The sequence below is a fragment of the Vigna unguiculata genome, chromosome 3 (assembly GCF_004118075.2).
Source record: "Vigna unguiculata cultivar IT97K-499-35 chromosome 3, ASM411807v1, whole genome shotgun sequence".
Taxonomy (NCBI): domain Eukaryota; kingdom Viridiplantae; phylum Streptophyta; class Magnoliopsida; order Fabales; family Fabaceae; genus Vigna; species Vigna unguiculata.
Genome location: NC_040281.1, coordinates 930913 through 954038, shown reverse-complemented (window position 1 = coordinate 954038; position 23126 = coordinate 930913). Strand labels below are relative to the sequence as shown.

Sequence of the window (23126 nt, the reverse complement as noted above, 5' to 3'; positions counted from 1 at the left end):
TGAAATAAACTAAACTTAAAATATAAAAAACTGTATTTTCTTTAAAAAAAAAAAGAGGAAGAAAATATTTTTCAGAGAGTATGAACCTGCCAAAAGTCTTATTTATGTCTCATTTAATGCGTTCAGGACAGGTCACAACTAAAAGGAGTGGATGAGTTCACAAAGTCTATTGAAGTTTAAATAGTAAAATTATGTTAAAAATTCAGAAAAAACAACTTTATATTTCAGAATAATGAAAGTAGTTTGACACTGACCCACTAAATTTACCGATAGTATATTTAATGTTTTACACTAAAAATAATAAAAAAGATTCAATTAAAATATTAATGTTTTAGAGCTATGATGTAACGTCCCATTTAATTATTAAACGAAATTAAAAGAACGTCACGCGATAAAGTATAGCAGCGTAGTCCTGGGGTTCTCAACCTCACCCCTACAAAACTAGCTAGGCACACCACGATGCCAACAAAAGCAGGATAGCTGTTTAACTAAAAGTTTACAATCTAATAACCACGAATACAGGGGCCATAGCCCTAAAGAAACATGAAAGAAAGACGTTCGAGATCTAGCCCAGATGGCTAAGTAGCGGAGTCGTCATTCCCTGGTTGACCACGAGAGCCTCGCCCATCTGCTCCCATCAACCAAGTTGATGATCATCGCAAGAAAGAACAGCCACATACATCACAACCATACAACAAAACTGGTAAGCTAGAGCCAACAACATATTCAACATGCAATCAAATATATTTTCATCATCTCATCCACATATCAACCAAACATGTTATGACTCTTCATTCAATACACTACGACTCGACTCGACTCATCCGGATACGTATAACTTGGTCGGATTCGGCGGATGCTTGCACTTGTGGTGGATACCCCTGCTCGACCCTGAGCTGCTCGATCCTGAGCTATGTGTTACCATTGTTACGATGAATCAAAATCTCTCCCACCACAAGGTTAGCCCTTAATGAGTTTCAGGCCTCCTGCTACTCCCACCACAAGAGTCAGTCCGCTCTAAGTGAGACTAACTGGCTCCTCGGAGCGTCAGGATGCAACCTTACCTTGAATCCTTACCTAGTTATACAGATGGGGCACCACCATGAACACCCACTAGCAGGGCCATGGAATTACGTCCCGACCACTGAAGCGCGACCCTGGAGGTCTCACCTGGAGACCCCAAGGAATTACACGCTGACACGGACCAACATTCATAAATCAGCAATAAGAGAATATTAAATTATATTTTACAACTCCATATCAACCCTTGAAGTTTAATCCTCATATCAATCACATCTCAAATCCATACCTCTGATCATCACCACCCCAATGAGTCTAGGGCCTCGTCTCACATTAATACCAAGTTCCTTTAGTTCCAAACCACTCATTTATTTCACATGTGAGGTTTCATACCAAACCCGTCATACAAAATTCGTAATTCATGCCAAGCATGCACCACACTCCATTATATACATGTTTCTCATCATACAATTCACGCCCAAACCAAAAACAATCATCCAAGGATGAACGAACACCCAAACGGCGCACTGCCTCGCCCAATCCCTCGCTCAGGCTGGGGAATCTCGCTCAGGCGAGACGTGCTCGCTCAGGCGAGCCTTCCCTTCACCTAGGCGAGGGTTCGATGGAGCACTCAGGGAACATCACGGGATCTCGCTTAGGCGAGACCCCTCTCGCCTGGGCGAGGTGTTCCCTCGCTCAAAACTTCGAGCAGGTCGCCCAGGCGACCTTTCGTGCAATAACCCTAGGCGAGCTCCCTGTTTCATCTCGCTTAGGCGAGATTGACTCGCTTGGGCGAGATTAACAGGTCTCGCCACTGTTCTTCACTGCAACAGCCATGTTTTCCGACCAAACAACACATGCAAAGTATTTTCGCGCATCAAAACGACATATCCAACTATGCAATCAACAACCAACACAGAAACATTTCTAAAAAGACTCAAAACTAGAACCCTAACTTCCCGTACCTGGAAATCAAGTTAGCGGAACGCTCCGGCACGCACACAGGAGACCAAACTGTCCTTAGGGTGGTCAGCAGCTGGAACGGACGATGAAACAGAAGAAAGGAGGCGGGTTATTACTAAACCCTAACAATAACAGCAAACATAGACCATGAAAACAGAAGCATGAGTCAAGGGACGACTTACGTGAGTAGGACTGAGTTTGAGCTTGAAGGAGGGGGACCTTAGGGTAAACCCTAGCAGAGCTTTTCGTGAGAGGTAGTGAGGGATGGCGGCTGGTTTCTGAAAGAGTGAATGTGAGGTGGGATTAGGGCAACATAGCAGAGCTTATATACATTGGGCTAACCCTTAGGCCCACTTAGAGGCAGCCCACTAACCTCTGAGGCAGGAAAAATGGGGCCTCAGAAAAAATGGGGCCTTACATATGATGTGGTTGTTTTTTAATTAAAGGATGAGAAAATATCAGCCCTTAGTTCAGAAAGATATATTGTTACTTGAATTGCTAAAATATTGAATTGCCGTGTCCATAGCATAGTCATGCTGAAAGTGCTAATCGATTGATTTAGGACATGCCGCGTCAATTTTATCTTCTCAAACCCAATCTTATTTTCCACAAACCAGCCAAATTTTATGACCTTTTCATCCTTCTTCAATTTCTCTCCTTTCCATTATCTTTTTATTTCTTTAACATATTTGATATTTTACATGCTAATTATAAAATATAATATTTTGCCCTGCAAGTTTTCTTACCCAAACCCCACTCTCAAACCAAGATGTTTGGTCCACTTAACGTTGACATTGACCCTGACAAAATAAATTATCACAAACGCAAAAGTCTTGTTTTTTATTTTTTCAATAATGTTTCAGTATATATAATAACTATCAAGTTTTGACACAAAATATAGCTCAGATTTTTAAACATATAGACACGTTAGAAAGTTCAAATAGGTACTAGTTTTTTTATTTTTTTACGCTGATAGTTGACAATCGAATTTGCAAATACTTTTACTGGTTCAAGGAATACTATAAATCTCTCTTCAAATAAATTTTAATTATTTCTAGTTCAGTTTAAAAAATTAGAGGAGTCCACCTGCAAAGTAAATTTCCTGGAAAATACGGTAGTGTGGACTGCGTCTGCATAAAACTTTTGAAGATGGAATTGGTCAAACCAAACAATGCTTAGTATTTTCTTATGTCAGTCCCACGTGGTAAAATGTAACCATCATGTTCGTTGTTATTAAACAATGATGGAAGTGAAAAAGTGATTGCACGCGCTTATCCAACCTCAGACCCAAACTTTGGATTATATTAAAAAACTCACCATTGAATTTATCCAAAGGAATCGATCGATCCAAGTCTATAATATCTGGTCCTTGATCATCCAAAAGCCAGAAGCAGAACACGAGTGTTAAGTTAATCTTCTGCTGCAGCATTATGTATGGCGGAGGCTCAGATCCAATGAAGCCAACGGCAACCGGTTTCCCCGTTAGTAGCTACAGCACTTCGACAACCTACACCACCAACGACACCTCTTCCTACGCTCCACCGGCACCTCCTCAGCCCAAACCCATCGTTGAATGGTCCACCGGTCTCTGTGACTGCTTTTCCGATTTTGGAAACTGTAAATCCGACAACCTTCTGCTATTATATGTCACTGATTTGTTGCAATTGGATTGGTTTGTGAAATTTATGGTATGGTAAAAATCATTTGTTTCAGGTTGCATAACGTGGTGGTGTCCATGTATCACCTTTGGACGGATTGCGGAAATCGTTGACAGGGGATCCTCATGTAAGAAACTGTTTGCATCTCAGAGCAATTAAGTTCGATACAATCTATGTCCTGGTGTTGTATGATACGATGTTTGTGTTTTGTTGTGATTTGTTGTGATTTGTTGTAGCGTGTGGTGCGAGTGGGGCTCTGTATACGCTTGTTTGTTGTGTGACATGTTGTGCTTGCGTGTACTCATGCTTCTACCGATCCAAGATGAGAAGACAGCATGGTTTAAAGGGCAATGGCTGTACGGATTGTTTGATTCATTGCTGCTGCGAGCCCTGCGCTCTCTGTCAGGAATATCGTGAGCTTGAAAACCGTGGCTTTGACATGATTATTGGTATCTACCTTCTCTGTTTTGTGGCTTCTTCTTCTTCACAAAATTAATTTTCTGTTTTGTTTAATTTGTTTTGGTTGAAACTTGGTTTGGTTAGGGTGGCATGGAAATGTAGAGCAACGAAGTCGGGGAGTAGCCATGGCTGCTGTAACAGCTCCACCAGTGGAACAGAGCATGAACCGTTGAAGTCAGGATCTATATATGTTCATCCTAGTATGTTATACATGAAGAATAATGTTTTTACACTCGGTATTCCTTTTTCCCTATTTTCGTATCAATAGTTAGGCTTAATTAGTTGGATGATATCCATTTTTTATTTAGATTGTTAGTTTGGTATTCGTTTTTAAAAATATGTCAATTGAGTTTTAACTTTTGAAAAAATATCTTAATAAAGTCATTTTTAGTAAAAAAATTATTAACATCGTTAACTATATTGATATTTAGAATGACTTATAAAATTAAGTATTAATATTTATATCAAAATTTAGTAGTAAAAATCATGAATTAAGTTAACGGTTTTAATAATTTTTGTATGAAAGATATCTCATTAAGACATTTTTTTTAAACTGAAACTAAATTGATATATTTTAAAAAACGAGTACCAAACTAATATACAATCTGATATATCTGAACAAAAGTGTATATTATCCCACTAATTAAATATTGTAATTAATATCTAAGAGTGACTCTCTGTATTCAGTTACTAAATCAAATGCAATGTTCTGAATATTGTAGTACTGTTTGTGGCCGTGTTCTAGGATGTATTAAATCGATTTGTGGTTTGACTCAGTCTTCAGTACAATATCTTTGCTTCATCTTTTGATTTTAAATGAGGACCCTATTGTGTTCAAACTTGCCAAACTTGACTAACTTTTCATTCATCCTCATTTCTATGTCCCTTCTTCCTTAAAGAGTTTGTTTTCATTTCTTTACCAAGCTTTTCTCAATTTAGTTCCCCAAACGTAACCTTTTTCTCTAGCAACCAAAGCAAGACCTTCAAAACTTAAATTTGGTTCATTCTTTCTTGGAAACTGGTGTAATGTTATAGCCATCGTTTTCTCCGCTGGTAACGTTGTTATTAATGATGTTGGAAGTAAAAAACAAGTTGCAATGGAATAGCTGGCACTTATCCAGCATCGTTGTCTTGCATTTAATGATATAGTTGACACCAAAACGGTCCCCTTATTATTGCTTTATATCATTCATTCATTCATATTCACACTCACAATCCTATTTTTTCTATTCAAACCCACGCTCTGCCCACTAAGACTATGATTCTCAAAACTTAAATATTAGTTTTTTTAAATAAATATTAATTGGAAAATTATGTTTTGACAAAGTTTTATTAACAAACTTTTGATAAAGTACACATGACAATATTTTAATGGGTGAAATAAAGGTTTGATATGACTTGAAAAGAGAAGAAAAATGATTTGTGTGTGTTAAAAATAAACTTTGTCAAACTTTGTTAAAAGAAAAAGGGTTAAATATGTTTTTGGTCCCTCAAGTTTTAGTGAATTTTGGAATTAGTCTCTCTTCGAAACTTTATACAAATTTAGTCATTCATCTTTAGAAATACGTGTATTTAGTCATTCTTACCAAATTTTATGAAGTTTATTTGACATTTTAAACGCATCTCATGATAATATTTGAGTTAACATTGAAGCAAAAATGTGTCAAACTGTGTAAATAATTCAAATACTATCATGAAATGCGCTTGAAACGTCAGATAAACTTAACAAAATTTGGTTAAAAGGACTAAATTCACGCATTTTTAAAGGTGAAGGACTAAATTGGTCAAAATTTTGGATGAGGGACTAATTTCAAATTTTGCTGAAACTTAAAGAAACAAAAACATATTTAATCCAAAGAAAAATTATCAAAAGATCATAGTCCATATTAATTTACCTCAATTTTTTATAAAATAACAATATATATCAATTGATACATCAATTAGATAATAACATATTTATTTATTATCAAATCACAATCATCAGTCATTTGTAAAGTTATTAACACCTAATTTTCAAATTATTTGATTAAGCTCTCAAACTTTTGAGTTCCTGATCTTGAATGTAATTATTTGATAGTATTTTATTTTGAATGACATTTTCTTGTTCTTCTAATTATAACAAGTCCTCTTGGACATTCTCCTTTCTCAAATTCATATTAGAGATTTAGTAGAAGAATTATGCAGAGTTATCTTTTCGAATTCATTTTGGAACTAAGCTTTTTCTACAATTAAATAATTTTTTCAAAAAAAGTTAGAAATGAAAAACAAAATTTTGACTGTATTTAAATGTTCAAGAGAATGTACTTATAATTTATGATTTTTTTAATAAAAAATATGAAATGATGGTTACTCGTAAATATTAATATAATCAACAAAATATTTATATTTTGTCTAAATAATATAAATATAATATATTATGTAGACAAAATATAAATATTGAGATCAAGTTCAACAAAAGGATACATATAATGAAATATGAAAAGAATATAAAATTCATAAATACTCTTCTCAGGTGATCTTTTAATGAGCTGTAATTATCTTTCTAACTCCAATTCTTCTTAGATTGTGTTGAATGCTATAAACTCTATCACTATCATGGCAATTCATTAAGCATAAAACAAAGAACAATATATGGATTTTTTTTTTTATCCAGAATCCATCCTTCTACCAAATAGCAGTATTGCAAGGTAAATAGTAAATATGAAATTAGATAAAAGTTAAAAAAGCTAAGTGGAAAAAAATAGATCAATATGTAATTTTATTAATAAAGTAGAAAAGAAATGTGTCTGGCAAAAGAGGGAGTGTAAATAAAAAGAGGCTAATTAAAGACATTGTAAAATAATATGATTTAACACGGGCTTAAAAATCTGATCGTCCTCATCCAGCCCAATTTCACTGCAGGTCCAGCCCACAACAGTAAGTTTGTTAAATTTTTATCATTTAGAACACTCCATTATGAAAATTAGCCAACATAATTAAATTTTATTCTTATATTGCTTGTGTAATTGAACTTGATAATTTTCTGACGAACAATTCGTTAGTTAATTATTTTAAAGGACTTGTTCACACTTTTCTACAACATGGGTGTCATGGTATAACTTTTTTTTACTGAAATAAAAGAAAACAGAAAAAATGACTAGTTTGAAACGACGAGGATCAAATATATAATATTTTTTTAAAGAAATTAAAATTAGATGGCGAATAAATAAAAAATTAGATTCAAACTTAAGTATTACTAATAAGGCTGTTCACTTTTATCTTGTTACAGAAAAAAAGGTATTATAATAATTATTAAAATAAAAATATTACTAATGTAATTTTTATAAAAGAATTTACAAAAATAAATACTTTTATAATTTTATTATAAATATTTTTTATCATATAAGTATTTTTTTTTTCAGCATTTGAATTATTAAAAGAATAAAATTTAAAAAAATTGTGTAGAAATTTTGTTTCTTAATGGTAAAGATAAAAAAAGAAGTATAGAATTTACAGAATTAAAAAAAAATTTAAAGAGATGTAAAGTTAAAGCTTCTATAAAATACTTTAAACACAGATTGATTCGTAAGATTCTAAACGGAATGAAATTAACATTGATAATATATATATATATATATATATATATATATATATATATATATATATATATATATATTAAATTATGATCATAATAAAATATCAAAAATATACTGATGTATTCATATTATATTTCATTTAACAAGTAATAATTCAAGTGTCATCAAATCTCACATGACACTTTTACATTTTTTTCAAATACATCGTACAATAAACAAGACTTTAAGAGAAGTTAATGTATTGATTACACTATAAGATTATACATATATTATACTCATTCTTATTTTTTCAGGACCCCTTTTTACCACGTCATTGCATAGTCATATCTCAAACTAATCTGTATAGTAGGATGAATCATTTAAATACAAATTTTACCATAAAGGTAAAAAATACACATAATGATAACTCTTACTCTAAATATTTTTCTATATGTTACTCCAATACTTAGTCGAGTCAAAATTGCTTTATCATGAGCCATTCCATTTATACATTCTACATATCAATGATACATTAGCATCTCCACTTTGGAGATTTATTTCTCTTACTCAAATCCACATAATCAAACAAAAGAAAAGATTCCAATACATAGAATAATTTCATCATACTTAACATTCATACCTTTAATTTTGATTTAGAATTCATTTGTTATTAAAGTAAAACTCGTATAAAAGCAATATAATCAATGCAACCAAATAGCGTAGCGCCTGCTGGTAGCATCGTTGCGCTCAACGCCAACAACTCCAAAGGTCACACTGACTTTAAGATCCCAAACAGCACCTGATGGTGGTTCCTAGCTCACTATCCATAGAACGCCCTTTTCTACACTATGATGCTTAAATTAATTTATCTAAATGCTTCAACAGTTCCTCTACTAAATCACCAATTGATCTCATTTGAACAAAAATCTTTCAGTATTGCAGTTTAGAAAAACCACAATCTCAACATTAAAAAAAAAAAAAACAAACAATTCACAAATTTTATCTTTCAATGCAACCATATATTTATCATCCACAATTTAAGCAAATGCTCAATCCTCATACCTAATAAGCACAACAATGTAACTTTAAGAACCATATAATTTAAATCACAGCACAAAACAATTTTATACAAAATGCTAGCTTCGCTAACTTTGATTTTGAACTCATAAAGCACAAGGTTCTCCCCTCCCCTACTCATATCTTCAACTCTATCTACATAAAAGAATTTCAGATCAATTATCTAAATCTACACTAGGATCACACACATAGAGAAAACCAAACAGAGGAAGATATTGAGTTGCAGTTTGGTAAACTCTCATGCACACAACAAAACAATTTGTGTTCTAGAAAAGGATAAAAGAATAACTTACTTTAATTGTTATTCTGATTGGATGGATATGTAGAGTTTTCAATTCAAGCAGCCGAATTTCAACAAGAATTACAATTTTCTTTGGTGGAAACAGATGACAATAGCAGTGATTGTGGTGGTTATCATCGTCACTGTTGCTTTTAAAGTTTGACGAATGATGATACCAAATCTTTCTCCGACACCAGCATCGACACCGACCCCAACACCAACATTGGAATTCCTTGAAGAGCTGGAAGTGGAGGAGTTTATTAAGGAGGAATCTTCTTCTTCCTCTTCTCCGTTCTATTTTCATGTCGGATGATGAAGTATAATGGTTTATAAACAATTATTATATAGTAGTTACTATATAATATATTATTATATATCTTTTATGTGTATTGATGTTCAATGTTTTAGAAACTAAGGAAGCATTTATACGTGTTTTTGTGGTACTTCAAAAATTAAAAAACTAGTTGTTCATGTTAAAATATGTCAAATATTCTGTTAGTAAATATTATGTAATCAAATATTGTGTTAGTTGTAATTTAGGCATTATTACTTCTGTGAGCAAATCTGTGCAGTTGTCATTCATTTAATAGATGATGAATTATAACACCCTTGTGTGTGTATATATATATATATATATATATATATATATATATATATATATATATATATATACACACACACATATCTTTGAAATAATATATCATAATTATTCTTTAAATCCTTTTATATGGTATCAGAGTCAAACACCAACATCCTCTATAATATAGGAAGCAGTTCTTCTTTATTTGAATATTTCTGATGACTCCTTTCGATAAAAATCAATCAGAGAAACATGATTTTGGGACTTCCGCTGCTACCCATATGCACGAAGCACTCACCCTTGAACGACTTAACGACACCAACTATGTTGAGTGGTCGTTGAACGCATAGAACAAGATCAAAGGCAAAAAACTTTGGGGTTACATCTTTAGAACAAAGGTTGCACCAGAAAACAGTTAATTTGATGAATATGAAGCATGAGAAGATGAAAACTATCTAGTCAAGTCTTAGATCAGAATTTCAGTTGATTGATGTTCTCACTAAACGAGTGTCAAACAGAGTGTTTAACGAGTCTTTATTCAAATTGGAAATGTGTGATATTCATGCACCAACTTGAGTAGGGTGTTAATTTAAACATTATTACATTTTCGTGCAAATCTGTGCAGTTGTCATTCCTTTAATAGATAAAAAATTATAACACCCTAATATATATATATATATATATATATATATATATATATAATAGTGGTTACCCAAGTAATGATAACTCAAAGTTGATATTGAACATGGTAAGCGATTACTTAAGCTGTATTTGTATTAATATGTAAAATATTTACAATAATTTATCTGGCTAAAATGTAAGGTACAGTTTTTTATGATCCCATAATATAAGAGATTTGAATATTAAATTAAAAGATATAGAGTATGAGAATTTGCATGACCTAATGAGGACTTCAGCAAAAAGAAATGTAAGATCATATGATTTCATGATCCATGCGGAAGAAAGAGAGAAGATAGAGTAAACTGGTAAAAGAAAAGTCCGCAGAGATGAGAAAGAGAAAGGAAACTTGTATGTAAAAAAAAAAATGTTTAGAAGCACGTACAGAAAAGAAAGCTAAGGAATATATAGGTAGGATACAAAACAAAATAACATAACAGTGTAAGCTACGAAGACACATAATGATCTTATTATAAGATAAATAAAAATGTATTAAAGTTCATAAAGATAAATAATTTGACTCTAGAAAAAGTAAGTATTCTTATGCCAATACCAGCACACGTGAATTTGAAAGAAGCTTACTGAGTTTATTGTTTCCAGAATAATGATATAAAGATTGTGTGTAGCCTTAATTGTCTCTTGAAGGAATTAGCAAGTAGGGTTCAGACCAAAGAAACTAGGAAGAAGATTGACATTAACTGATCCAATTTGGGGTCAATTAGTAATGAAATAGTCTAAGGGATCTTTAAAATTATAACTGACATACTAAGAATTTTGGATTTTGCTTATTGAATGTTTGATGTTTCTTCAAGAAATTACACTCCTAAAAATGTTACATTTTAGAAAAAAATGTATAATTAACTTAGTGACTTACACCACACCATCTAACCTATTAGTAATTCTTTCTATAAAACACTATCTTATTATAAATAGATAGTAACTGCTAGGGTATGTGGACTACACTTTAGGCCAAATTTCCAATGTATTTAAAGATCTGATTTCTGTACAAGTAACAATAAAAGAGCACAGAGCCACACAATACACGTTTTTCTTCTTTTTTTCTTTCATTTTTTTCCAATTAAACAAACTAAAAATCATCTTATTTTCTTTTTTTTTCTACCTTTTCTTTTCCAATCACACATAGTATAATATAAAGGAGCGTTTGATTTAAAAAAATATATATATTTTTACTTTTAATTAAAAGGTAATCGTATTTTATTGTATTTTTATTTTTAAAAAGTATAAAATCAGTAAAAAAAAACATTAATCCCTGATTCTCTCTTTTTTTTTTCAATCTACTGTTTCCATATAAATTTAAGATATTAAATGTGATTTGATGTTAAAAAAAGAAAAATCCGCTTTTCAAAACACAAATACTTATTCTGGAATGTTCTCGTTACAATGCATTTTTATCTAAATAAAAAGTAAAAGTATACGAGGAAGCCATTTTATTAGAAATTTAAAATACGAAAAAAAATTATTTATATGTAACAATTATAATTTACATTTTATGATACGCTAAATTAAAGTCAAGTTTGAAATGTAAGAATTTATTAATTTAAAAATGAAAATAACGTATGAAATAAATAATATGAAAAGATGGATATAATGAAAATTGATATACAAAAAAGTAACATTATATATTTTGCTTCTATATTTAAATTCATCACTTGTATTTTATAATATGTTTGCAACTAACAAGATGAGTATTAAAACATGTTTAAAAGAAAAAAGAAATAAAGTTGTAAAATTAGTTTCTTAAGCACTTTCAAACTTTGGTTCAAAATACTATAATTTAATTTAAAAGTAGTATAATTTGGTTCAAAATTAGTGTAATTTAATTAAAAAATAATATAATTTGATTCAAAATTAATACAATTCAATTTAAATACATTATTGTTCGATTAAAAAATAGTGCAGTTTAGTTCAAAAATAGTATAGTTTGGTTTAAAAATAGTGTTGTTTGGTTCAAAATTTGAGCAGTTAAGTTAAAAAAATCGTGCAATTTAGTTCAAAAATCGTACAGTTCAGAAAACAGTTCAATTCATATTGTAGTGCAGTTCAATTTGTTTGAACTATTTTTTAATTCAGTCAGTTCAATTTAGACGTACTAGTTTTCAGTTCACTGCAACTTTTAACAGTATAGTGTAGTTCAGTAAATTATGTCCAGCCTTAATAATCCCATTTCAAGACAGAAAGAAAATATCATGCTCATTTTTCTTATTTCTTCTCAGTTCACATCATTTCAACAAATTCATAACTAACTATATGTAAAAATGTAAACTATCCTTTTTTTTTTAAATGTAAACTATCTGAAAACAAAAATGATTTGAATTTGTCACAAATCAGACAAATTGTCAAGTATGCCATCTATATCCGGGGTTACCGTAACATGTTTGCTTATCTCCCCAATGGTGCACACATTTTTTTTCAGCCGTATTGATAGCAACCACATCTTGGGAAAAGGCACAATTCATACCCGAAGAAACCTGCAACAGTTTTTAAATCAGAAAGGTAGACAAATTTAGCTCATAGAGAAACCAACCTTGTACTACTCATTTAACATACAGAAGGGTGAGTTGGATAAATATCCAGAAAGTAATACAGTAAAGTTGATTTTGTATGTCACAGAAGATAACAATACCATTCTTGCAATATGACTTTTTGAAGATGTTTACATTTTATTTTGTTGGATAATAAATTGGTATATTGAGTATTTAAAAAAATGATAAAATAACACTACGTGAATGCAACATACTTACATCATAAAGGGTATTGCCAAGCTTGAGCTTGATTTTACCGCTTTTGTATACCAGCATTTTACCTTAGAATTATTTTTTTACTTTTTTGGTTGGTTTACTAATTATTTCGTGTAAATTCAGGATTTACAATTTGGGTCTTTTTGAGGATATAAAGTTAAGGATTATTGTTTTGAGGATGTCGAACCTTCTTTCTAATATTCTATTGTCTCTGAATTCATAATTTCTCTCTTTCTTTCTGTACTATTTTTCTTATTACTTGTGCCAGTTTTCCATTTTCTATCCTGTCATGACCACCTCATCACCGGTGTTGCCCTCGTCGCCTCCCCTGTCTCTGAGGCCATTCCAATTCAGGCAGCCGGATTTCCAATTCAGGCCCCCCCGGATTTCAACGAGAAAAACCATTTTCCTTGGTGGGCACAGATGACAGTGATGACAATAGTGGTGGTTATCATAATCACCGTTACTTTTAAAGTTTGGAGAATGATAATACCAAATAGTTTGACTTAAGAAAACTTAGGTATTCTTATGCCAATACCAGCACACGTGAATTTGAAGGAAGCTTACTGAATTTATTGTTTCCAGAATAATGATATAAAGAATGTGTGTAGCCTTAATTGTCTCTTGAAGGAATTAGCAAGTAGGGTTTAGACCAAAGAAACTAGGAAGAAGATTGACATTAACTGATCCAATTTCGGGTCAATTAGTAATGAAATAGTCAAACGGATCTTTAAATTATAACTCACATACTAAGAATTTCGGATTTTGCTAATTGAATGTTTGATGTTTCTTCAGAAATTACACTCCTAAAAATGTTACATTTTAGAACAAGATGTATAATTAAGTTAGTGACTTACGCCACACCATCTAACCTATTAGTCATTCTTTCCATAATACACTATCTTATTATAAATAGATAGTAACTGATAGGGTATGTGGACTACACTTTAGGCCAAATTTCCTATGTATTTAAAGATCTGATTTCTGTACAAGTAACAATAAAAGGACACAAAGCCACACAATACACGTATTTTATTTTTTTCTTTCATTTTTTCCCAATTAAACAAACTAAAAATCCGTTTGATTTAAAAAAGAACAGAAAATATTTTTACTTTTAATTAAAAGGTAATCGTATTTTATTTTACTTTTATATTTAAAAAGTATAAAATCAGTCAAAAAAAATCATTAATCCCTGATTCCCTTTTTTTTTTCAACCTACTGTTTCCATATAAATTGAAAAGTAGATATTAAATGTGATTTTATGTTAAAAAAAAGAAAATCTGTTTTTCAAAACATAAATACTTATTTTGAAATGTTCTCGTTACAATGCATTTTGATCTAAATAAAAAGTAAAGTTATACGAGGAAGCCATTTTATTAGAAATATAAAATACAAAACAAAATTATTTATATGTAACAATTATAATTTACATTTTATCATTCGCTAAATTAAAGTCAAGTTTGAAATGTAAGAATTTGTTAATTTAAAAATGAAAATAAATGTATGAAATAAATAATATGAACAGATGGATATAATGAGAATTGATATACAAAAAAGTAAAATTCAAAACATTTGAGGTTTTCGAATCTGATCTCTGATTCTAATTTTATTTCCTTCAATCTCATGTTTTCATCCTCAACCAAAAGAGTTTAAAATCACCCACTAGCCTTTCATACAAAACAAAAATGGATGCCTTATTATAAGAAGAAAAAAGACATTAATGTTTATGTTTCATTGTTCTAGAAATAAGAAACCATTAACAATACTAATGATTCAAAGAAATAACTTTAATTCAATAACTGTGCTACCTACTGAACCTGGGAATTCCTTTCCTGCATTAAGTTCTGTGAATCATATATGATTCCGTTTCAAGACAGAAAGAAAATTGCGTGCTCTTTTTTCTTATTTATTCTCAGTCCACTGTTTATGACATCATTTCAACAAATTCATAACTATACGTAAAAATGTAAACTATCCTTTTTTTGTAAATGTAAACTATCCTTTTTTGGTAAAATGTAAACTATCTGAAAACAAAGATGATTTGAATTTATCACTAATAAGACAAATTGTCAAGTATGTCATCTATATCCGGGGTTACCGTAACATGTTTGCTTATCTCCCCAATGGTGCACACATTTTTTTCAGCCGTATTGATAGCAACCACATCTTGGGAAAAGGCACAATTCATACCCGAAGAAACCTGCAACAGTTTTTAAATCAGAAAGGTAGACAAATTTAGCTCATAGAGAAACCAACCTTGTACTACTCATTAAACATACAGAAGGGTGAGTTGGATAAATATCCAAAAAGTAATATAGTAAAGTTGATTTTGTACCTCACAGAAGATAACAATACCATTTTTGCAATATGACTTTTTGAAGATGTTTACATTTTATTTTGCTGATAATACTATATTGAGTATTTTAAAAAAATGATAAAATAACACTACGTGAATGCAACATACTTACATCATAAAGGGTATTGCCAAGCTTGAGCTTGATTTTACCGCTTTTGTATACCAGCATTTTACCCATGAAGCCAGATGGCAAGTCTTTCAACTCACAAAACTTCTCCACTTTTTTTGAACCTCCAGGAGGTTTAGATTTTGGATTAACTTCTTTGCCTCCATCAGTAGTTGATTGTATAACCATAGGCAATTTTGGAGGCAATTTAACCAAGAACATATTTGCCTCTAGGTTTTCCTCCTACCAACAATTTGTTCAAAACATTATTATAATGATTAAAGGAAATTTAATTCATCAATTCAATATCTCAAACTTCAGTTTACCTACCAAAAGGCCTAACTCCATTGCTGAATTTGATGCATCTTCATCGTATGTTCTGGACTCTGCAGCCTCCCCAAATTCCTCCTCATCAAGAAGCTCTATCAGAAAAAAAAAATGTTATGTTAAAGCCAGTAACCAATTAGATGTTTGGAGAATATCTAGTGTGTACTACTTTCAAAATACCAATGAAATAAGTTCTTAACTCCAGTCAGGAGAAAAAGGTGACCAACTTAGTAACTAAAAGTGTTAATTCCGAAAACGAGAAAAACAGATTTTGTTACTAAACTAGCTGAAATTAGTCAATTTTCCATCAATTTTACTTCATTATTTTTCTCCCTTTCTTTTTTTGCAAGATGGTTCTTGAATTATACCTGGATTTCCAGAATATGGCCTCCTCAAAGGAAGAGTTACTGGATAATTACTGTAATAGTCCTATAGCATAATCCAACAACCAATACTTCAGAACAAAAATAAGCATGAACAATTACATCGAATAATGATTAAAAGAAGATAAAACAGTGCATGAACTAGAGAACATATTCGTTTTATTCAGAATACTTACCCATGGTTCTGTGTATTCTTTCTCTGCCACCACTGCAATTAAAGCATCACGAGAATACTGTTAATAGGAGGAAGGATCGTGCAGCAAAGAGCACAGCATCGTGTAGAAATCTATTAAATGAAAGTGTATTAATGGTAGCATACCACTAGATGCTGAATTCTGATTGATGTTGACACTTCTCCCACCCCTGGCAATACCATATGATTTCAAAGTTGATTCACCACCATAACCAAAAGCAATTTGTGAAGCTGACACTGCACACCATAAATATGAACAGTGCCAGTTTAGAAAAAATAAAACATGATGTTACACTTGCCTAGGTGAAAAGGGAGTCATGACAAGCTTCATTATAAGATCTCTACATAGACAGACTACACACAAGTATCCAAATTACGCTACTTCAACAACAATTCAATCAATGAAGTCCGAGGAACTTGCACACATCCGTGGGAAGGGAACAAACATTTTAGAGAGTAAATGCTAACTCGTTGATTCTCCAGCAATTCGGCAAGGTATGAAACATATTCTCAGTAAAAATTTCCATTGGTGTCAGAGAAGTTATTTGTAGTAATTTTCTTTGCCATTAGTAATAATAATGAAAGAGAATAACAGTAGGTGCACACAACATACGACCTATGATTAAGGATTTGAACTTAAGAGTATTACAGATGTGAGAGTGAGCAACAGAGAGTGTTTGATAACAAAAAATTGACATCTGTTGTATGGTAAACATTGGAATGAAAAAATTGAGGCTACACACTTGTTACAATCATGATACATGAACTAAAGATGCTAACAAATCTCCTAAAATATCAGAATAAACTAGCCGAGTAACAGACTTAGTCATATACATTACTACTTTTAAAATCTAGAAAAACAAACTTCAAAAAAGTAATGACAACCCGTTCAGTGTACCAAACCGTGATATTGAATATCTCCCAGTATCCCTAGGTTTGGCAATCTAAATATTCGACATCACAGGTTACCCATCCTAATATTCTTAAAACAATTTCTTCATCATGCTTCTCTATTTAACAGTCATGTAAACTTCAAACACATTTGTGTGCACGTTCATTTTCAGGATTTATTATGAAAGGTAACATCTATTTTCATGATTTATTTCCAATAACGAAAAGAACACACAACAGGATCAGAAAACCAATGCTGAAGATATAAAAGACAAATATAATCAAATAAGAGAACTTCAGTAACATAGCAAACCTTTTTTCTCAACCTTGTTCCTTGCCTTCATAGCACTCTCCTACACAACATACGAGGGATAAATAAAATCATAGAAAGCAAAATAATTAAGAGATACCAATCAAATTAAAGTCACATATACATTGAAACGCCGCAGCAGATCCTTAGCCTGGTTCGCATCAGCCTGAGCATCCTCAACTACTTCGCTAATTAAGCAGAACAAATAAGAGTAGCATTATCAAACTGCACTACACCACAAACTATAATCAAACAAAACAATCCATACGTTTTAACTTCTTTCTTTGGAACAAGACGCGGTGGTGCTCGTGGTGCAAATTTATGCTGAAATGCCAACAACAACAACAGCAGATTAAATCATTTTACTTTGTGATGTAAAAAACTTGTTGCATTGCAAATATTAATAATAATAATATATGTATTGAAGAAATTAAAAGCGAACCTTCCGTTTGACTTGCGGAGAAGGCTCTGAATCCATTAGAGTGCAATGCTGATCCGAACCTGAGAAAGAAAACAAAAAGTGAATGAGTGATTCATAAACCATGAAACAGAGAGAAGGAAACGAGTTTTTTTGTGCGCCATGGAATCCGATTATCGAATGAAAAAAACATTGTAAGAAGAAAATATTAACAGAACGTGGCAAAGTTGGTTAACGGCAGCAGAGTATATTATTGTGAGATTTTGAGAACAGAGACACATACGTGTATGGTTTTGTTTGATGAAGAGAGGAAACAGTGTGTGTGAAAGCAATAGGAAGTTGTGAAAAAGAAATAGATGAATAGGAAGTAATGAGCGGCAGGATCCGCCACTACTTGAAAAACCTACCAAAGTTAGGTTCATATGAATCTAAAGCCCAGAAACAGAGTTTTTTTGTTTTTTTTTTCATTTTTTTTTATAGAATTTCTTTGTTTTTGGGGTTAGAGGAAATATTTAATTCTGGCTTAGAATGAAATTTATTTGTTATCTTCATGAGATTACCAGACCAATAAAATTGTAGACTAAAATCAACAAATAATTATTAGAATTAGTAATTTTTTTAAATATTGTTAACGCATGTGTCTTCTATTTTTTATTATCATCTCTTATAATTTGTACAAATATAAATATAAATTATTTTTACTTTATGTAATTTTATTTATCATATAAAATATAAGGTTTAATTAGTAATTATAAATTACTATGGGATTTGAAATTTAAAAGTATCATATACTTTTTTTTCTTAATATTTTTTTATTTAATTTTGTATATTTTACAATTTATTTGAAATATACATATTTAAAAATTTCTTAAAATTTTTGTTATATGTTTTCATCTTATATATTTATTTCTAATACTTTTGAAAAATGTATATTTTAATTTAAAATATATAAAAAAAATATCACAAATTTATGTTTTCTGCAACAAACACAAATTTATCTATACTATAAATGTAATAGACATGAATATATGTCTGTTATTAAGTCATCTAAATTTAGTTCTTCTACTTATAATATCAAACATATAATAGAAATCAAAAGCCTAAAATATCACATGTAAGAAAACTTTTTTTTGTCTTAAAGTTTTCAATATTCATTATCTCATTCAATAATCACTCATCTTACTGAATGCTGTAATAATTGTTAGTTCAGAAACCCCTTTTCATCAACTGAAAGGAAAAAAGATAAGCTAGCTAAAAAATAGTTCTTATAGAAAATTATGTAGATAATAAATATAAAAAATTAGAAACTATAACCAAAAAGTTAACTTAGGTAAGTTTCAATAAATGTTTCAAATTATTCTAAGTATTTTATTTACCAAATATTCATATTAAAATCAAATAAAATTGTTGTAGTGACCGATCACTCGAGATTATACACCACTCAGTATTTTCAGTCGTTTAATCATACCGTACAATTTTATATAAACTAAAATTTATTTATACATAAATTAACCTTTAGAAATTATTTTTAACTTGCATATAAATTGGTCTTAATTTTTCATTTTTATTTTTTTTGACGGTGAGGTAAATTTGCAGGGTCTTTTTTTTAGGATAACGATGCATGTCCATTTTTTAATTCCAATTCAACACCAATAATTTTTTTTTTAATTTTAAATATAAAATAATTTAAAAATAATTAAATAAAAAAATAAAAGTCTTAGTGTTTTATTAAGTATTGAATAAATATAGAAAAGTTGAAAGACGTAAGTTTAGTTCTTATTTTCGTCCTTACCTTTCCATTTCGGTCCCTTTTTCCAAACTACGCCGAAATCGTTAATTTCTAGATGGCTCCGCTCCCAAACTTTGAACCATTAATAACAATTAACAAACACAATTGCAAACACTTCTTTTTTGTTATTTTGTTCAACACTTACATTATCGATTAAATATAATTGATTTTAATCAACTATATTTTTTATCATATCGATTCCTAGGTTTTAGGGTTTAACAGCCGAATTCAGCCTAAACCACTCTCACCAACATGATCTTATAAAAATTAAATTACTATTTATATTTTAATAAAAATAATATTGACTAAAATTAACATACTAAACATTATTGTTTTTCTTTCTTTTTTTATTCAATTGTATTATCTAAACATTAATTCCTTTACTATGTTATTTTTTTTCTCCACTCTAGATTAGTTTTTTTATGTGAGTTTTGTTTATTTATATATATATATATATATATATATATATATATATATATATATATATAAATGTATCCCGAAATAAAATATAACATTTTTAAATAATAATTTGTTGGTATTTATTGACTTACTCCAATATTATTCAGGTTGGTTCAATTTAAATTTGGTAAGAAAATAACTTATTTTCAAACTAATCCAAATTATTTTAACTAGTAAAACATATAGGCGTTGTCACATCGTATAAGTTCTTATTACGCTATTTTATTTTAATAATTTAAAGTTTATATTATTTTTTAATTTTGAATATATTAAATTATATATATATATATATATATATTATTTTATTTTCATGACTTTGTTATCTATAACAATATATGATCTATATAAGATACCTCATTTTGATAAATTAAAAAATATTATTAAAAATAAAATAGAAAAAATAATTTCTTTATAGCAAACGGTGAAATTTTCATTTATACATTCTTATAGATAAAGTTGAATATTTGTTGAACGAGTCTCAATCTAATCCCACACTTAGGAACACTCTTATGTTATCTCGATATATAATTAGTTGTATGGTAATTTTATTTTATTGCCGTAAAATTTTCTTGAAAAAATAACAACATAAGTACTTGGGTATGATTTTAACACACGAATTTATTGGAAAATTGGACAGTATTTGAAATATTAATTCCATTGTATATTCTTCCTTAAGCTCAAAATATTATATCCCAAACTATTCGTGGAGCCCAATATTTTTAAATGACTTTATATTTTATTACTATGTATGTTTTCAGGGTTTAGGTACCGAATATGAGTTTAAGAGTCATGTAATAAAATAATGATATTTTGATAATTAAATTTTAATAATTTTTTTTATGATATGGGATGATATTTTTAAATAATTTTAAAATATAAAAAAGAAATAAGAAAATGAAATAACTAAAGCTATTTAGAAGACGTAACTTCAAGTTTTAAAAATAAAAACTCAAGTTTTTTTAAAAAAAAATCATATGCAATAGTTATATAAAAAAATTATGCAGTCGTTTTGTTTCATTTTGCCTCGTCCTTTTTATTTTGTAATATTTTATTCAGAGTTTGGGTAAAAGCGCAATTTCGCATGCAGAAATATTGAGATTAAAAAGACAAAACCTCGTTTAGGTTATATCTATGGGTGAAATGAAAATGATTGGCGAGTGAAGCAAAAAAAAAAAAGTGAACATTGTTCCTCAACTCTACTATAAATTGTTGGTTCACACCGCTTCTCACCACCATATTCTTATCCCTTGGAAGCTTCTTTGTCTTTTTCTGTAACAGTTATGTCTCTACCAACCTCACAAGATGCACAACCACCGTACAACGAGGCCGCTGCCACCGGTTTTCCGGCGGCTTACAACCCCAAAGCCCCGGCCAAGGTTGAATGGTCCACCGGCCTCTGTGATTGCTTCTCCAACTTCAAAAACTGTAAGCTCCTTTTACATAAAAGTTGGTCGAAATCAGATACATTTATACTACTAATTTCTTTGATGTTCTTTTGTTTAAGGCTGCATAACGTGCTTGTGTCCATGCATCACGTTTGGTCAGATTGCAGAGATTGTTGACAAGGGATCAACGTGTAAGAAAGTATTTATTTGCGATGATGATTTTGAAAGGGAAAGTGATAATGGTTTGATTTATGATATGCAGCATGTGGTGCTAGTGGGGCATTGTATGCACTGGTTTCTTGTTTACTTGGTTGTGGTTGCGTATACTCATGCTTCTACCGCAGCAAGATGAGAAGACAATACATGTTGAAGGAGGCTCCATGTTGGGATTTCTTTGTTCATTGCTGCTGTGAAACCTGTGCCTTGTGCCAAGAATATCGTGAACTTCAAAACCGTGGATTTGACATGACCATTGGTACCAACCAAATTCATTCTTTATTATGCCGGACTCTGAATAATTTAATATGCATAATCTTTGGTTTAAACTACATAGATTTGATTTAAAAATATATATATGCAGATGATGAACTAATGTATTTTCATTTGAAAATGACGATTAGGGTGGGAGGGAAATGTTGAGCGAGGGAACCATGGTGTAAGCAAGGTACCAACTGCTCCAGCAGTTCAACCTATGACTCGTTGAGAAATAACTATACGCACAATGCATGGATACCTGCGTCAGATCTTATCAAGATCACTAATGATTAAGAATGTATTATTATCTGTTCTTTTTAGATAAGTTATGATTAAGAATGTATATTTCTGTTGTTGATGTTCATGTTTTCCATGGATATGGTATTACAATGTGTGTAGACTTTCCCAGAGTTGTGTGAAGCCTTTATCTTCATTTTTATATTTATATATATTAAGATATTTTCAACGTAAGAGTTTGATTCAGTGATCAATCCGTGAAGTGGTGGCTACAGTTAACAAGTTAAACATTGATGGTTTGGCACAGGCACATAATTAAACTTTTTTTAAAATATTAATTAAAAATAAAAAAATATAGCAAAGATTACCCACTATAGGGAGTTGTTTAATAGAAGGTATAATAATAGGAAAGTTGACCTAAAATTTTAAATTCCAAACACATTGTCACCTTTGTACGCTATAAATTTCATTTTGAAAAAAGTGTGATTTTTGTCGAAAGTTTCAAAGTTAAACAATGATCATCCAGCAACAACATATATTACACAACTTAATTCTCCGCGCCAATACAGTGTCTTTATGCTCAGCTGTGAAAATTATTATTTTTTAATTTTTAAACACAAAAATAAGAAGCTTGATAAATATAGTGATAAAGAGAAAAAAATAATAATAAAAGACGAGAAAGATTAGAAGAAAATAGAATGAAATATAAAGAGAAAATGAATATATAAATATAATTATTGTAAAATAAAAATAATAGATCAAAATACACT

At 30.5% G+C, this 23126-nt stretch overlaps 3 protein-coding genes and 1 long non-coding RNA gene across 4 annotated transcripts; 2 read left to right on the top strand and 2 right to left on the bottom strand.

The window, feature by feature from the left end:
• Positions 1 to 343: 343 nt before the first annotated feature.
• On the bottom strand, positions 344 to 2413 carry LOC114175429. The gene is made up of 3 exons (XR_003602846.1): positions 2166 to 2413; positions 1986 to 2056; positions 344 to 628 (listed from the first exon to the last, which is right to left on the bottom strand). It is a non-coding gene; the product is annotated as an uncharacterized LOC114175429 (long non-coding RNA).
• An 860-nt stretch (positions 2414 to 3273) lies between these two features.
• On the top strand, positions 3274 to 4459 carry LOC114175950 (protein PLANT CADMIUM RESISTANCE 2-like). The gene is made up of 4 exons (XM_028060808.1): positions 3274 to 3600; positions 3697 to 3768; positions 3878 to 4090; positions 4185 to 4459. The coding sequence occupies exons 1-4, from the start codon at positions 3414 to 3416 to the stop codon at positions 4271 to 4273; spliced, it is 561 nt and encodes a 186-aa protein (XP_027916609.1). The 5' UTR covers positions 3274 to 3413; the 3' UTR covers positions 4274 to 4459.
• Positions 4460 to 14845: 10386 nt separating this feature from the next.
• On the bottom strand, positions 14846 to 18244 carry LOC114177384 (DNA-directed RNA polymerase III subunit RPC4-like). Its single transcript, XM_028062703.1, has 11 exons — positions 18226 to 18244; positions 18037 to 18095; positions 17863 to 17918; positions 17719 to 17782; positions 17598 to 17637; positions 16520 to 16630; positions 16377 to 16408; positions 16186 to 16246; positions 15821 to 15912; positions 15497 to 15733; positions 14846 to 15228 (listed from the first exon to the last, which is right to left on the bottom strand). Exons 2-11 carry the CDS (start codon positions 18070 to 18072, stop codon positions 15082 to 15084), a joined length of 876 nt encoding a protein of 291 aa, XP_027918504.1. The 5' UTR covers positions 18073 to 18095; positions 18226 to 18244; the 3' UTR covers positions 14846 to 15081.
• A 3199-nt stretch (positions 18245 to 21443) lies between these two features.
• On the top strand, positions 21444 to 22558 carry LOC114179835 (protein PLANT CADMIUM RESISTANCE 2-like). The gene is made up of 4 exons (XM_028066304.1): positions 21444 to 21685; positions 21765 to 21836; positions 21908 to 22120; positions 22266 to 22558. Exons 1-4 carry the CDS (start codon positions 21541 to 21543, stop codon positions 22346 to 22348), a joined length of 513 nt encoding a protein of 170 aa, XP_027922105.1. The 5' UTR covers positions 21444 to 21540; the 3' UTR covers positions 22349 to 22558.
• Positions 22559 to 23126: the final 568 nt, after the last annotated feature.